The 13,852-nt window shown below is 71.4% G+C and overlaps 2 protein-coding genes across 2 annotated transcripts in view; one reads left to right on the plus strand and one right to left on the minus strand.

Annotated features, from left to right (window-relative positions):
* The window catches only part of MAP4K1 (mitogen-activated protein kinase kinase kinase kinase 1), a 7,207-nt gene extending 633 nt beyond the window's left edge, over positions 1-6,574 (plus strand). Inside the window, 12 exon segments of the mRNA XM_059833151.1 lie at positions 604-680; positions 803-863; positions 940-1,045; positions 1,758-1,817; positions 1,900-1,999; positions 3,744-3,792; positions 3,795-3,920; positions 4,672-4,740; positions 5,537-5,622; positions 6,064-6,135; positions 6,362-6,417; positions 6,505-6,574. Coding sequence (XP_059689134.1) covers positions 604-680; positions 803-863; positions 940-1,045; positions 1,758-1,817; positions 1,900-1,999; positions 3,744-3,792; positions 3,795-3,920; positions 4,672-4,740; positions 5,537-5,622; positions 6,064-6,135; positions 6,362-6,417; positions 6,505-6,574 — 932 coding nt within the window.
* A 351-nt stretch (positions 6,575-6,925) lies between these two features.
* RYR1 (ryanodine receptor 1) overlaps positions 6,926-13,852 on the minus strand; it is a 68,338-nt gene continuing 61,411 nt past the window's right edge. The window contains 28 exon segments of the mRNA XM_059833152.1: positions 6,926-7,021; positions 7,292-7,317; positions 7,320-7,342; positions 7,454-7,506; positions 7,509-7,556; positions 7,642-7,656; positions 7,658-7,709; positions 7,795-7,913; positions 7,915-7,950; positions 9,040-9,147; positions 9,149-9,175; positions 9,253-9,297; positions 9,299-9,367; positions 9,369-9,401; positions 9,852-9,912; positions 10,005-10,033; positions 10,035-10,136; positions 10,235-10,277; positions 10,524-10,543; positions 10,545-10,627; positions 10,630-10,654; positions 11,552-11,690; positions 11,692-11,777; positions 12,424-12,510; positions 12,729-12,737; positions 12,739-12,842; positions 12,845-12,894; positions 13,739-13,815. Of these exon segments, the coding sequence (XP_059689135.1) occupies positions 6,926-7,021; positions 7,292-7,317; positions 7,320-7,342; positions 7,454-7,506; positions 7,509-7,556; positions 7,642-7,656; positions 7,658-7,709; positions 7,795-7,913; positions 7,915-7,950; positions 9,040-9,147; positions 9,149-9,175; positions 9,253-9,297; positions 9,299-9,367; positions 9,369-9,401; positions 9,852-9,912; positions 10,005-10,033; positions 10,035-10,136; positions 10,235-10,277; positions 10,524-10,543; positions 10,545-10,627; positions 10,630-10,654; positions 11,552-11,690; positions 11,692-11,777; positions 12,424-12,510; positions 12,729-12,737; positions 12,739-12,842; positions 12,845-12,894; positions 13,739-13,815 (1,665 nt within the window).

Genomic DNA, 13,852 nt, shown 5'->3' on the forward strand with positions numbered 1-13,852 from the left:
TTTGGGGACATTGGGGGGCATGGGGGACATTGGGGGACACTGGGGACACAGGGTGGGGCACTGGGACATTGGGGGGCATTGGGGACATTGGAGGACACTGGGGACACTGGGTGGGGGCATTTGGGACATTGGGGGGGCACTGGGGACATTGAGGGGCATTGGGGACATTGGGGGGCATGGGGGACATTGGGGGACACTGGGGACACAGGGTGGGGGCACTGGGGACATTGAGGGGGCACTGGGGACATTGGAGGACACTGGGGACACTGGGTGGGGCATTTGGGACATTGGGGGCATGGGGGACACGGAGGGGCATTGGGGACATTGGGGGGGCACTGGGGACATTGAGGGGCACTGGGGACACTGGGTGGGGGCATTGGGGACATTGGGGGACACTGGGGACACTGGGTGGGGGCACTGGGGACATCGGGGGGCATTGGGGACATTGGGGGGCACTGGGGGTGCGGTAGGGACATTGGGGACATCAGGGGGTGCACTGGGGACATGGGATGGGGTCCCCGGGGACACTGGGGTGCCTCGGGGACCTCGGGGGGCAGTGGGGTGACAGGAGGGGACATGGCCCTGACCCCCTGTCCCCCCCAGACCCCCACCTCATCCTGGCCGCGGAGGAGGGGATCTTCACCCTGAACCAGAGCGAGTCCGAGGCCACGCTGGAGCTGGTGGGTCTGGGGGGGCCGGGGGGGGGCCTGGGGGGGTCCGGGGGGGGTCCTGGGGGTCCCGGGGGGGTTCTGGGGGTCCAGGGGGGGGCTCTGGGGGTCCCGGTCCCCTGACCCCCCCCCAGCTCTACCACAGCCGCACCTCCTGGCTCTACTCCATCGGCAACGTCCTCATGTCCGTCTCGGGTGAGTGTGGGGATTTTGGGGGGCTGGGGGGGGCTGGGGGACCCCCAGGCCCCGCTGACCCCCCCGCGCCCCCCAGGGAAGACCCCCCAGCTCTACTCCCACAGCCTGCTGGGGCTCTACGAGCAGAGCAAGAGGGAGCAGCGCCCGGGGGTGCACATCTCCCCCCACCGCCTGCTGCCCAGGTATGGGGGACCCCCAGACCCCCCAGTCCTGCTGCCCAGGTATGGGGGACCCCCAGACCCCAAATCCTGCTGTACAGGTAATGGGGGGGACCCCCAGACCCCCCAATCCTGCTGCCCAGGTAATGGGGGGACCCCCAGACCCCCAATCCTGCTGCCCAGGTATGGGGGACCCCAGACCCCAATCCTGCTGTACAGGTAATGGGGGGGACCCCCAGACCCCCAATCCTGCTGCCCAGGTATGGGGGACCCCCAGACCCCCAATCCTGCTGTACAGGTAATGGGGGGGACCCCCAGACCCCCAAATCCTGCTGCCCAGGTACGGGGGGACCCCCAGAGCCCCAATCCTGCTGTACAGGTAATGGGGGAGACCCCCAGACCCCCAAATCCTGCTGCCCAGGTAATGGGGGGACCCCCAGAGCCCCAGTCCTGCTGCCCAGATATGGGGGGGACCCCCAGACCCCCAATCCTGCTGTACAGTAATGGGGGGGACCCCCAGACCCCCCAATCCTGCTGTACAGGTAATGGGGGGCACCCCCAGTCCTGCAGCCTAGATATGGGGGGACCCCCATCACCCCCCCCCAGACACTGGGACCCCCCCAGCTCCGGGCTGAGCCTGAGGGACACGCGAGGTGCCGGGAGGGGGGGACACGGGGGCCACCCCGGGGTCCGGCTGCACCCCAGGGGACCCCACCGTGTCGCGTGTCCCCCCCAGGAAGAACGTCACCTCCACCAAGATCCCCGACACCAAGGGCTGCCGGACCTGCTGCTGTGGGTGCGTGGGGGCCGGGGGGGCCGGGGGGTTCGGGCTGGGGGGGCCGGGGGGGCCTGACGGGGTCCCCGGTGTCCCCAGCCAGGAACGGGCAGACGGGGTGTCACTACCTGTGCGGGGCGCTGGACACGGGCGTGGTGCTGCTGCAGTGGTACCAGCCCCTGCAGAAGTTCATGCTGGTCAAGGTAGGGACCCCCCTGTCCCCTCGGGGGGGGCCCCGTGTCCCCAAGCACCCCTGTCCCCTGTGGCAGGTCCCCCTGTCCCTGTGTCCCTCTGTCCCCACATTCCCGTGTCACTGTGGTGGGTTCCTGTGCCCCCGCGGCCCCGTGGCCCACATCCCCGTGTCCCCACTCTAGGTCCCTGTGTCCCCACATCCCTCTGTCCCCATGGTGGTTGCCCATGTCCCCACATCCCCATGCTGGGTCCCCATGTCCCTGTGTCCCCATGGTGGTTGCCCGTGGCCCCACGTCCCTGTGTCCCCACGCTGAGTCCCTGTGTCCCCACATCCCATGGTGGTCGCCCATGCCCCCATGTCCCCACGTCCCCGTGTCCCTGTGTCCCCATGGTGGTTGCCCATGTCCCCATGTCCCCACTCTGGGTCCCCGTGTCCCCATGTCCCCGTGTCCCCATGGTGGTCACCCACGTCCCCACGTCCCCGTGTCCCTGTGTCCCCATGGTGGTCGCCCATGCCCCCATGTCCCTGTGTCCCCACTCTGGGTCCCCGTGTCCCCATGTCCCTGTGTCCCCATGGTGGTTGCCCCTGTCCCCATGTCCCCACTCTGGGTCCCCGTGTCCCCATGTCCCCGTGTCCCCATGGTGGTCACCCATGCCCCCACGTCCTCCGTGTCCTGTGTCCCCATGGTGGTTGCCCATGTCCCCATGTCCCCACTCTGGGTCCCCGTTTCCCCACGTCCCATGTCCCCACTCTGGGTCCCCATGGTGGTCGCCCATGCCCCCACATCCCCACGTCCCCATGTCCCTGTGTCCCCCACTCTGGGTCCCCGTGTCCCCATGTCCCTGTGTCCCCACGGTGGTTGCCCATGTCCCCGTGTCCCACTCTGTGTCCCCGTGTCCCCACGTACCCGGTCTCCCCATGGTGGTTGCCCATGTCCCCATGTCCCCACTCTGGGTCCCCATGTCCCTGTGTCCCCACGGTGGTTGCCCATGTCCCCATGTCCCCACTCTGGGTCCCCGTGTCCCCACGTCCCCATGTCCCCATGGTGGTTGCCCATGCCCCCACATCCCCACGTCCCCGTGTCCCCACTCTGTGTCCCCGTTTCCCCACGTCCCCATGTCCCCACTCTGGGTCCCCATGGTGGTCGCCCATGCCCCCACATCCCCACGTCCCCATGTCCCTGTGTCCCCACTCTGGGTCCCCGTGTCCCCATGTCCCTGTGTCCCCACGGTGGTTGCCATGTCCCCGTGTCCCACTCTGTGTCCCCATGTCCCCACGTACCCGTCTCCCCATGGTGGTTGCCCATGTCCCCATGTCCCCACTCTGGGTCCCCATGTCCCTGTGTCCCCACGGTGGTTGCCCATGTCCCCATGTCCCACTCTGTGTCCCCGTGTCCCCACGTCCCCGTGTCCCCACTCTGGGTCCCCATGGTGGTCACCCATGCCCCCATGTCCCTGTGTCCCCACTCTGGGTCCCCGTGTCCCCATGTCCCTGTGTCCCCACGGTGGTTGCCCATGTCCCCGTGTCCCACTCTGTGTCCCCGTGTCCCCACGTCCCCGTGTCCCCATGGTGGTTGCCCATGTCCCCACGTCCCCGTGTCCCCACTCTGGGTCCCCATGGTGGTCGCCCATGCCCCCATGTCCCTGTGTCCCCACTCTGGGTCCCCGTGTCCCATGTCCCTGTGTCCCCACGGTGGTTGCCCATGTCCCCGTGTCCCACTCTGTGTCCCCGTGTCCCACGTCCCGTGTCCCCAGCACTTCGACTTCCCGCTGCCCTCGCCGCTGCGGGTCTTCGAGCTGCTGGTGACCCCGGCGAGGAGTTCCCCAGCGTCTGCATCGGGGTCAGCCCCGGCCCTCGCCCGCGGCGCCCCGTCCTCTTCCACACCATCAACCTCAACTCCCTCACCTCCTGGTTCGCCCACGCCGGCTCCGGTCAGCCGGGCGGGGGGGCCCGGGGGGCTTCGGGGGGCACCGGGGGGTCTGGGGGGACCCGGGCTGTTGGGGCTCCCGGGCTGTGGCTGGGCAGCCTGGGGGAGTTGGGGTCCCTGGGGGATTTGGGGGTCCCAGGGGGATTTGGGGGTCCTGTGCTCAGTCTGGGGGTCCCTGGGGGATTTGGGGGTCCCAGGGGGATTTGGGGGCCCTGTGCTCTGGCTGGGAAGCCTGGGGGAGTTGGGGTCCCTGGGGGATGTGGGGGTCCCTGGGGGATTTGGGGTCCTGGGGGATTTGGGGGTCCTGGGGGATTTGGGGGTCCTGTGCTCTGGCTGGGCAGCCTGGGGGAGTTGGGGTCCCTGGGGATTTGGGGGTCCCAGAGGGATTTGGGGGCCCTGTGCTCAGTCTGGGGGTCCCTGGGGGATTTGGGGGTCCCTGGGGGATTTGGGGTCCTGGGGGATTTGGGGGTCCCTGGGGGATTTGGGGGGCCCTGTGCTCAGTCTGGGGGTCCCTGGGGGATTTGGGGGTCCCTGGGGGATTGGGGGGTCCCCTACCCATCTGAGGGGACCTAGAGGGGAGTTGGGGGGGTCCTGTGCCAAGGCTGGGGGTCCCTGGGGGTGTCGGGGGTCCCGCATTCCACCCAGAAGGCTCCATCCGCAGCCGGGGGGCCCGGGGGGTTCGGGGGGGCCCGGGGGGGCTTTGGGGGGTGCAGAGGGGGTTGGGGTCCCCCCTCACCACTGCCCCCCCCTCGCAGAGCCCTCCTGCCCCGGCCCCGTGCAGGTGACGCAGCTGGACAGCGAGACCGTGCTGGTCCTGCTGGACCGTGAGTCCGTCCGTCTGGTCCATCCGCCCACGTGTTCATGCGTCTGTCTGTCCATCCGTCTGTCCGTCCACCCATGCATCCATCCGTCACCCCATCCATCCATCCGTCCATCAATGCATCCGTCCGTCTGTCCGTCACCCCATCCATCCATCTGTCCATCAATGCGTCTGTCCGTCCACCCACCCATCCATCCATGCATCCGTCCATCCACCCATCCATCTGTCCATCATGCATCTGTCCATCTGTCTGTCCACCCATCCATCCATCCATGCATCTGTCCATCGGTCCATCCACCTGTCCATCCACCTGTGCATCCATCTGTCCGTCCACCCATCCATCTATGCATCAGTCCGTCTGTCCATCCACCCGTCCATCCACCCATTCCGTCTGTCCGTGGCGGTGGCAGGCGGATGGGACTGGGCTGCCCTTGCAGGGCTGGGGGTCCCGGGGGGGTCCCGGGGGGTCCTGGGGGTCCCGCGGGGGGTCCCGGGGGTCCTGGGGGGGTCCCGGGGGGGTCCCGGGGGGGTCCCGCGGGGGGTCCCGGGGGGTCCTGGGGGTCCCGGGGGGGGTCCCGGGGGGTCCCGGGGGGTCCCGCGGGGGGTCCCGGGGGGTCCTGGGGGTCCCGGGGGGGTCCGGGGGGGTCCGGGGGGGGGTCCCGCAGGGGTCCCGGGGGGGGTTCCCGGGGGGGTCCCGCGGGGGGTCCCGGGGGGTCCTGGGGGTCCCGGGGGGGGTCCCGGGGGGGTCCCGGGGGGGTCCCGGGGGGGGTCCCAGCGGGGCTGACCCGTGCCCCCCCCAGGGAGCGTGAAGCTGGTGACGCTGCAGGGAGCCCCGGCCCGGGGGGGGGCGGCCCCCGACATCCCCTTCGACGTGGCCGTGGAGGCCGTGGGTGGGTGTGGGGGGGCCGGGGGGGGGGGAAATGGGGGGGTCAGGGGGGTGCTGGGGGGGTATGGGGGGGTCGGGGGGGCGCTTGGGGGGGAATGGGGGTGCTGGGGGGCAATGGGGGGGTCGGGGGGGGCGCTGGGGGGGGGGAAATGGGGGGGTCGGGGGGGGCGCTGGAGGGGAATGGGGGGTCAGGGGGTCACTGGGGGGGAATGGGGGTGCTGGGGGGGAAATGGGGGTGCTGGGGGGCAATGCGGGGGTCGGGGGGGCACTGGGGGGGAACTGGGGTGCTGGGGGGCAATGGGGATGCTGGGGGGGAGACTGGGGGGCTCAGGGGGAACTGGGGGGTGCTGGGGGGGAATGGGGGGCTCAGGGGGGTGCTGGGGGCTTGTGGGGGGCTCAGGGGTGCAGGGGGGGTGCCCAGCTCTGATCCCCCCCCCCCAGCGCTGGTCCGCGGCTGTGTCCAGGCCCTTCTGGCGCCACGGGGTGCAGGTGCGGCAGGTGGGGTCCGCACAGGTGAGCCCCCCCCCCGGCCCCCCCTACCCCGTACCCCCAAACCCTGGGGGGCAGAGACCCCCCCCCAAACCGTGGGGGGGCAGAGACCCCCCCCCCAAACCCTGGGGACCTGATCCCCGGGGCTGCAGGAGACCCCCCCCCATCCCTGGGGACCCCCCCCCGATATTTGGGGACCCCTCACATCCCTGGGGACCCCTCCCACACCCAGCCCCACTCCCCCCCCCAGCTGATCGAGGAACTGCGGGACCAGCGCTGGACCTTCCGCCTGCTCAGCTCCCACAGGTACAAACTGGGGGGGCCCGGGAGGGGGTCCGGGGGGGTCTGGGGGGGGCACCCCCACCCTGACCCCCCATCTCCCCCCCCCCCCAGCACCCTCGTCCTGGAGACGCGCCCCACCGATGAGGCGAACGCTTACAGCAACATCTACATCCAGGCGTGACCCCCCCCACCGGGATGGGGTCCCCCACCGGTCTGGGGGGGTGGAGAGGCTGAGCTGGGCCCCCCCCCCAGCCAGACCAGCACCCATGGGTGGGCTGTGCCCCCCCCCAGCATCTCCCTTCTTTTGCTGACAGTTTGTAATTATTTGCACCCCCCAAAAAAACCTGAAGAGCCCCCGAATCGCTGTGTTTGGGGGGGGTCTGATGGGGGGGGTCTGATGGGGGGGGCAAGAAGGAGGCGGGGGGGCAGCGACACTCTCCGGGGTTTATTGGCGTGGAGGCAAGCGGCCCCCCCCCGCAGACAAGGCACTTAGAGGGGGGAGCGGGGGGTGCCGGGGGGGGCCCCGGGGGGGTCACCCCAGCTGATCCTCGTACTGCTTGCGGAAGCAGTCGCCGGCGGGGAAGAAATCCCAGCAGCGCTCCTGGTACATCTTCCAGACGTAGGACTCCTGTGGGGGGGGCAGGTTGGGGGGGGGGGGGTCAGGGCTGGGACCCCCCCACCCCGCGGCTCCCTCCGCCCACCGGCGATGGGTGACCCCCCCCACCCAATGCCCCCCTATATCCCGCACATAAGGGCCCCCCCATGCAACCTGCCTGCACCCATGGGACCCCCCCCCAGCTCCTGCACAAGCCCCGTGCCCCCCCCGGGTGGTGAGACCCCCCCATGGCCGGTGTGCCCCCCCCCGGTGTGCCCCCCCCCCATGTCCCCGGGGTCTCACCTGCCCCGTGTGCTCCGTCTCGTCTTATTGATCAGGTACATCAGGAAGAACCTGGGGGGGGGGGGCAGCGATCAGTGGGGGGGGCTGGGGACCCCCTGCCCCCCCCCTGCCCCCCCCCCCCGCCCCCCCCCCCGCGCCCCCCCGTGCCCCCCAGCCCCTCACATGTAGTTGGCCAGGTTGTGCTCCTCCAGCGTGTGGGTCTCGAAGCCGTGGGGGGGGTCGTGTCGAAATAGTCGCTCCCGATGCCGCAGATGAAACATTTCGTCTGGGGGGGGGGCGAGGGGGGGGGTCAGGGACCCCCCGCCGGGTGGGGGACCCCGGCGTCCTGCGCCCCCGGGGGGGTCACTCACCTCCATGTCCTCCTTCAACCTGCTCCTGCTGGTCCCGCAGCTCCCCGAAAGCGTCGATGATCAGACCTGGGGGGGGGCATGACACGAGGGGGGGTCACCGGGGTGCAGACCCCCCCCATAGGCTCCCCCCCCAGCCCCGGGGGGGGCCCTACCTGGATGATGGCCAGGAGGATGACGATGACGAAGAAGAAGAAGGTGATGTCGAAGACGACGCGGTACAGCTCGTAGTCGTCCCCCGCGGGGTCCTCGATCTCGTCCCCGATGCCCCCCCCGGGCCCGAACCCCCACGTACATGTGGAACAGGTAGCACTGGGGGGGGGCACAGGGGGGTCAGCGCCCCCCCCCGGACCCCCAGCTGCCCCCCAGGGACCCTATCCCCCCCCAGGGAGCCCCAAACCCCTTCTAGGGAGCCCCCAGACCCCCAGGACTCGCCAGCACCATCCCGGACCCCCCCAGGGACCCTCCGGACACCCGGGGGCCACCCCCGACCCCCCAGGGACCCCCTCGTCACCCCCGACCCCCCAGGGACCCCCTGGGTGCCCCCGCGGATCCCAGCTCCACCTCCACGACCCCCCCAGCCCCCCCCTGAACCATCCCAGAGACCCCCAACTCATCCAAAGGGACCCTCCAGAGACCCCCCGGGACTGTCCCAGGGACCCCTTGGATGTCCCGGGACCACCCCGGACCCCTCAGTTCCCACCAGGGACCCCTCAGGACCGCCCCCCCCGGCAACCTCCAGGACCCCCAGAGCCCCACTGGACTCTCCAGGACCCCCCAGGACCACCCCAGGGACCCCGAGATGCCCCAGGACTTCCCAGAACCACCCCAGGGACCCCCAAGATACCCCAGGACCCCCCAGAACCACTCCAGGGGACCCAGAGATGCCCCAGGGACCACCCAGGGACCCCAGAGATGCCTCCAGGACCCCCCAGGACCACTCCAGGGACCCCCAAGATACCCCAGGACCCCCCAGAACCACTCCAGGGACCCCAGAGATGCCTCCAGGACCCCCCAGGACCACTCCAGGGACCCCCGAGATGCCCCAGGACCCCCCAGAACCACTCCAGGGACCCCAGAGATGCCCCAGGATCCCCCAGAGCCCCACTGGACTCCCCAGGGACCCCCCAGGACCACCCCAGGTGCCCCCGAGATGCCCCAGGACTCCCCAGAACCACCCCCAGGGACCCCCGAGATGCCCCAGGACCCCCCAGGACCCACCCCAGGGACCCCAGAGATGCCCCAGGACCCCCCAGAACCACCCCAGGGACCCCAGAGCTGCCCCAGGACCACCCCAACCACCCCAGGGACCCCATGGATGCTCCCAGGAGCACCCCAGGGACCCCTCGGGGTCCCTCCCGGCTCCCCGGCCCCCCCGCCCCGGCCCCCACCCCACAGGACCGTCATCATGTCGTCGCACTTCATGTCGGGCTCGTCCTCATCCTCGCTCTTGTTGTAGAACTTGCGGAAGAAGTTGAAGGCCACCACGGTGTAGAGGTACACGACCACGGGCCAGCAGCCCCACCGTCATCGCCAGCTGGGGAGGGGGCACGGGGATGCCTCAGCGGGGTGCCCCCCCCCGCCGCCGTGCCCCCCCGCCCGGCCCCCACCCACCTGCTTGCCGTTGTGGGTGACGGAGGAGAGGATGGTGCGCAGCGTCCTTCACCCCCATGGCGATGTCCAGGAGGTGGGAGGCGAAGAAGAAGTTGTTGTAGTGGCCCAGCAGGGATCATGGCCATGTACCAGGTGAGGTAGAGGAAGGACTGGGGGGGGGGACACACAACGGGGGGGGTCACCCCCGCGGCCTGGCACCCCCATCGCCGGGGGTCCCGCACCCCTGTCACCCTGGGGCCCTCCTCACCCTGGGGCCCCCATCCCTGCAAGGTCCCGATTCCCATCACCCCGGGACCCTCATCGCCCTGGGACCCCCCCTTTCTGGGGGTCCCACCCCCCCCCAGAGCCTGGGACCCCCCCCCAGCGCCTGGGACACCCCCCAGCACCTCGGACCCCCCCCAGTGCCTGAACCCCCCCCCAGCCCAGTGGGGTCCTGCCCCCCATCACCCCCAGGACCCTCATCACCCTGGGCCCCCATCCCTGTGGGTCCCCCACCCCCAGACCCCATCACCCCGAGCCCCCCCCCATCACCCCGAGCCCCCCCACCACCCCGAGCCCCCCCCCCTTGACCTCCCCACCCCCCCGAGCCCCCCACTCACGTTGTCGGTGAAGATGACCCCGAACTTCCAGATCTGGTACCTGATGTCGATGGATGTGATCCTGGGGGGGGGCACACGGGGGGGGGGGGTGAGGGTGCGATGGGGACCCCCAGAACGGGGCCGAGCCCCCCCGGGGGAGCCCCCCGCACCCACCAGGTGAGGAGGGAGCTGTCGGGGGGGGGGCTTCCTCTCCCCCTGCGCCCCGATCTCCAGGCTGGCCAGCTCCATCCCCAGCAGCTCGGCGATGCGCTCGCGGCCGTAGATGTCCCCGTATTTCTCCAGCACCTGGGGGGGGGCACGGTCGGGGGGGGGGGACACGGTTTGGGGGGGACACACACATCAGGGTGTCCCCCCCGCCGCCGGGGCTGCGGGACCCCCCTCACCTTCCTCTTGACAAACTTGTCCCAGTAGTTGCTGGGGAAGGACCTGTGGGGACAGGGCGGGTCAGGGGGGGGCCCTGTGTGTGTGTCCCCCCCCCAGCAGCCACATCTGGCCTGGGGGGGGGGCCCAGGGGACCCCCAGCTGGTCTCACCGGTCCCCCAGGACCCCCATACTGGGCACTGACCGCCAGCCGGTCCCACTGGTCACCCAGCACCCCCCAGGACCCCCGTACTGGGTGTGGAGCACCAGCAGGGCCCCCGGCCCCCCCCGGCCCCCCCGGCCCCCCCGTACTGGGCGTTGAGCACCAGGCGGTTCCCACTGGCCCTTGACGTCATCGTCGGGCGGCTGCTCGGTGATGTAGAGCCCCGAAAACTCCAGGCGACGTGCCACCTCTTCTCCCGCTTGAAGATCACCAGCGGGATCTGGGGACGGGGGGACACGGGGGGGACACGGGGGGGGACACGGGGACGGGGTCGGGGGGGACACGGGGGGAGCAGGGGGAGCAGTGGGTGATGAGAACAGGGTCGTGGGGGGATGTAGGGACAGTGTTGGGGGGGGACATGGGGTCAGCAGGGACACGGGGTCAGCAGGGACATGGGTCAGCAGGGGACACGGGGGACATGGGGGGGACACAGGGACAGGGTCAGGGGGGACACGGGGGAGACATGGGGACGGGGTCAGGGGGGACACGGGGGGGGGACATGGGGATGGGGTCAGGGGGGACACGGGGGGGGACATGGGAGCAGTGGGGTGTTGAGAACAGGGTCGTGGGGGGACGTAGGGACAGCGTTGGGGGGGACATGGGGGGACAGGGTCAGCAGGGACATGGGGTCAGCGGGGGACACAGGGGTCAGCAGGGACACAGGGTCAGTGGGGACACGGGGTCAGTGGGGACACGGGGTCAGCAGGGACATGGGGGGACATGGGGGACACGGGGGACACAGCCCAGGTCGGGGGGGGGGTCTCCCAGCCCCTGGGAGGGGTCAGCAGGAGACAGGGGCGTGGCCATGCACAAGTGGGCGTGGCCACCAGGTAGGGAGGCGTGGCCAGGGCCAGATGCTGGTGCCGAGGTGTGAGCAGGGGCAGGGGACCGGGGTGGGCGTGGCAGGTGAGCAGGCGTGGCCAATTGGGGGCGTGGCACACGAAAAGGGGCGTGGCACCATAAAGGGGCGTGGCCAAAGCAGATGGGCGTGGCCATGGGTAGCCTGGCATGGCCAGCTACTGATGCCAAGTGTGTGTGTGGGGGGGTGGGACCAGGCGCGGGCGTGGCCCGGGGGCGTGGCCGGGGGCAGGGCGTGGCAGGGCGTGGCCGGGCGCACCTTGAGGCAGTTGTAGCCGATGATGCAGAGGAAGGCGACGAGGGTGTGGGCCAGGGCCAGGCCCTGCAGCGCCGGCTGCATGTAGCCCGTGCTCTCCTCCAGGAAGTAGTAGACCACGCTCTCCTCCCCGGCCCCCCCGGCCTCGGCCCCCCCCCTCCTCCTCGGCCGCCGCCGCCAGCCCCGAGCCCTCCGCTCCTCCTCCGCGCCCGGGGGGGTGCTCCGACACCTGGGGGGGCTCCGCTCAGCGCCGGGGGGGGCCAGGAGCCGCTGCGGCACCCGCCCAACCCCGGGGGACCTACGGACCCCACAGCCCCCCCCCACCAGGGACCCAGGGGGACGGGGTCCCCCACCTTGTCCCACACCCCCCCACGGGGGACCCAGGGGTCTGGGGTGTCCCCACCCCATCTGACACCCCCCCAATAGGGACCCAGGGGTCCAGGGTGTCCCCCACCCCACCTGACACCCCCCCAATGGGGACCCAGGGGTCCGGAGTGCCCCCACCCCATCCCACCCCCCCCAATGAGGACCCAGGGGTCAGGGGTGCCCCCCAACCCATCCCACCCCCCCCCCAATGGGGACCCAGTGGTGCCCCCCACCCCATCTGACACCCCCCCAATGGGGACCCAGGGGTCAGGGGTGCCCCCCACCCCATCTGACACCTCCCCAATGGGACTCAGGGGTCCGGAGTGCCCCCACCCCATCTGACACCCCCCCCCCATGGGACCCAGGGGTCGGGGGTGCCCCCCCCCATCTGACACCCCCCCAATGGGGACCCAGGGTCAGGGGTGCCCCCCACCCCATCTGACACCCCCCCCCCATGGGACCCAGGGTCGGGGTGCCCCCCCCATCTGACACCCCCCAGGGACGCAGACCTTGTAGAAGAGGAGGATGAAGTTGATGGCGAAGGCGAGGAAGAGCGCCAGGAACCGCAGGTTGTAGAAGTTCCTGGACAGGTAGTTCTGCACGGGGGGGGGACACACACACACGACACACGCTCAGGGCTGGGGGGGAGCCCAGCCCCAGGGCCCCCCCCCCGAGCACCCCCCCAGGGTCCATCCCCATTGCTGGGGGTCCCATTGCCCCCCTGCCCCAGGCTGCCCCCCCAGGGATGGGGGTCCCGGTGCTCAGGCAATGGGGGGTCCCGGCCCCCCCCCCGGCCCCTCGGCCCCCCCCGTACCAGGAATTTTGACCCTCTGGACCTCCAGCTCAGCCCAGAACTCGAAGGCTGCCTCGGCCGGCGGCTCCTTGCGCTCCCGGGGCACCGATTTCCTCCTCTTGGCGGGGGCCCCGGCTCGGGCCCCCCCTCGGCCCCCTCCGCCCCCGTCTTCTCCCCGTTCTCCGTGCTGGGGCGAGGGTGCTGCCTGGGTGGGGGCCTCCAGCGGGACCCTCCGCCCTTCCACAGCCCCCCAGCAGGGCCAGGCACCCCCCAACGGGGCCGTGCACCCACCCCATAGCCTCAATGGGGCCACGGACCCCCCCAGTGGGGCTGTGCACCCACCCCACAGCCCCAGTGGGGCCACGGACCCCCCCAATGGGGCTGGGCACCCACCCCACAGCCCCCCAGCAGGGCCAGGCACCCCCCAATGGGGCCGTGCACCCACCCCACAGCCCCAGTGGGGCCACGGACCCCCCAGTGGGGCCATGCACCCACCCTACAGCCCCAGTGGGGCCACGGACCCCCCCAATGGGGCCGTGCACCCACCCCACAGCCCCAGTGGGGCCACGGACCCCCCCAATGGGGCCGTGCACCCACCCCACAGCCCCCCAGCAGGGCCAGGCACCCCCCAGCAGGGCCGTGCACCCACCCCACAGCCTCAGTGGGGCCATGGACCCCCCCAACGGGGCCGCGCACCCACCCCATAGCCTCAATGGAGCCACGGACCCCCCCAACGGGGCCGTGCACCCACCCCACAGCCCCAGTGGGGCCACGGACCCCCCCAATGGGGCCGTGCACCCACCCTACAGCCCCAGTGGGGCCACGGACCCCCCCAGTGGGGCCATGCACCCACCCCACAGCCCCAGTGGGGCCACGGACCCACCCCACAGCTCCAATGGGGCCATGCACCCACCCCACAGCCCCAACGGGGCCGTGCACCCACCCCACAGCTCCAATGGGGCCATGCACCCACCCCACAGCCCCAGTGGGGCCGTGCACCCCGCCATGGGGCCATGCGGCCCCCCACTTACTCGGCTTTCTCCGCCTCGCCCGCCGGCTCCTCTTCCTTCTGCGGCTCCTCCTGCACCACCTCCTCCTCCCCGTCCTCCTGCGGCGGGAGCCAGGATCAGGCCCGGGGCGGGGGG

Source organism: Gavia stellata, chromosome 41, assembly GCF_030936135.1.
Source record: "Gavia stellata isolate bGavSte3 chromosome 41, bGavSte3.hap2, whole genome shotgun sequence".
NCBI classification, from domain to species: domain Eukaryota; kingdom Metazoa; phylum Chordata; class Aves; order Gaviiformes; family Gaviidae; genus Gavia; species Gavia stellata.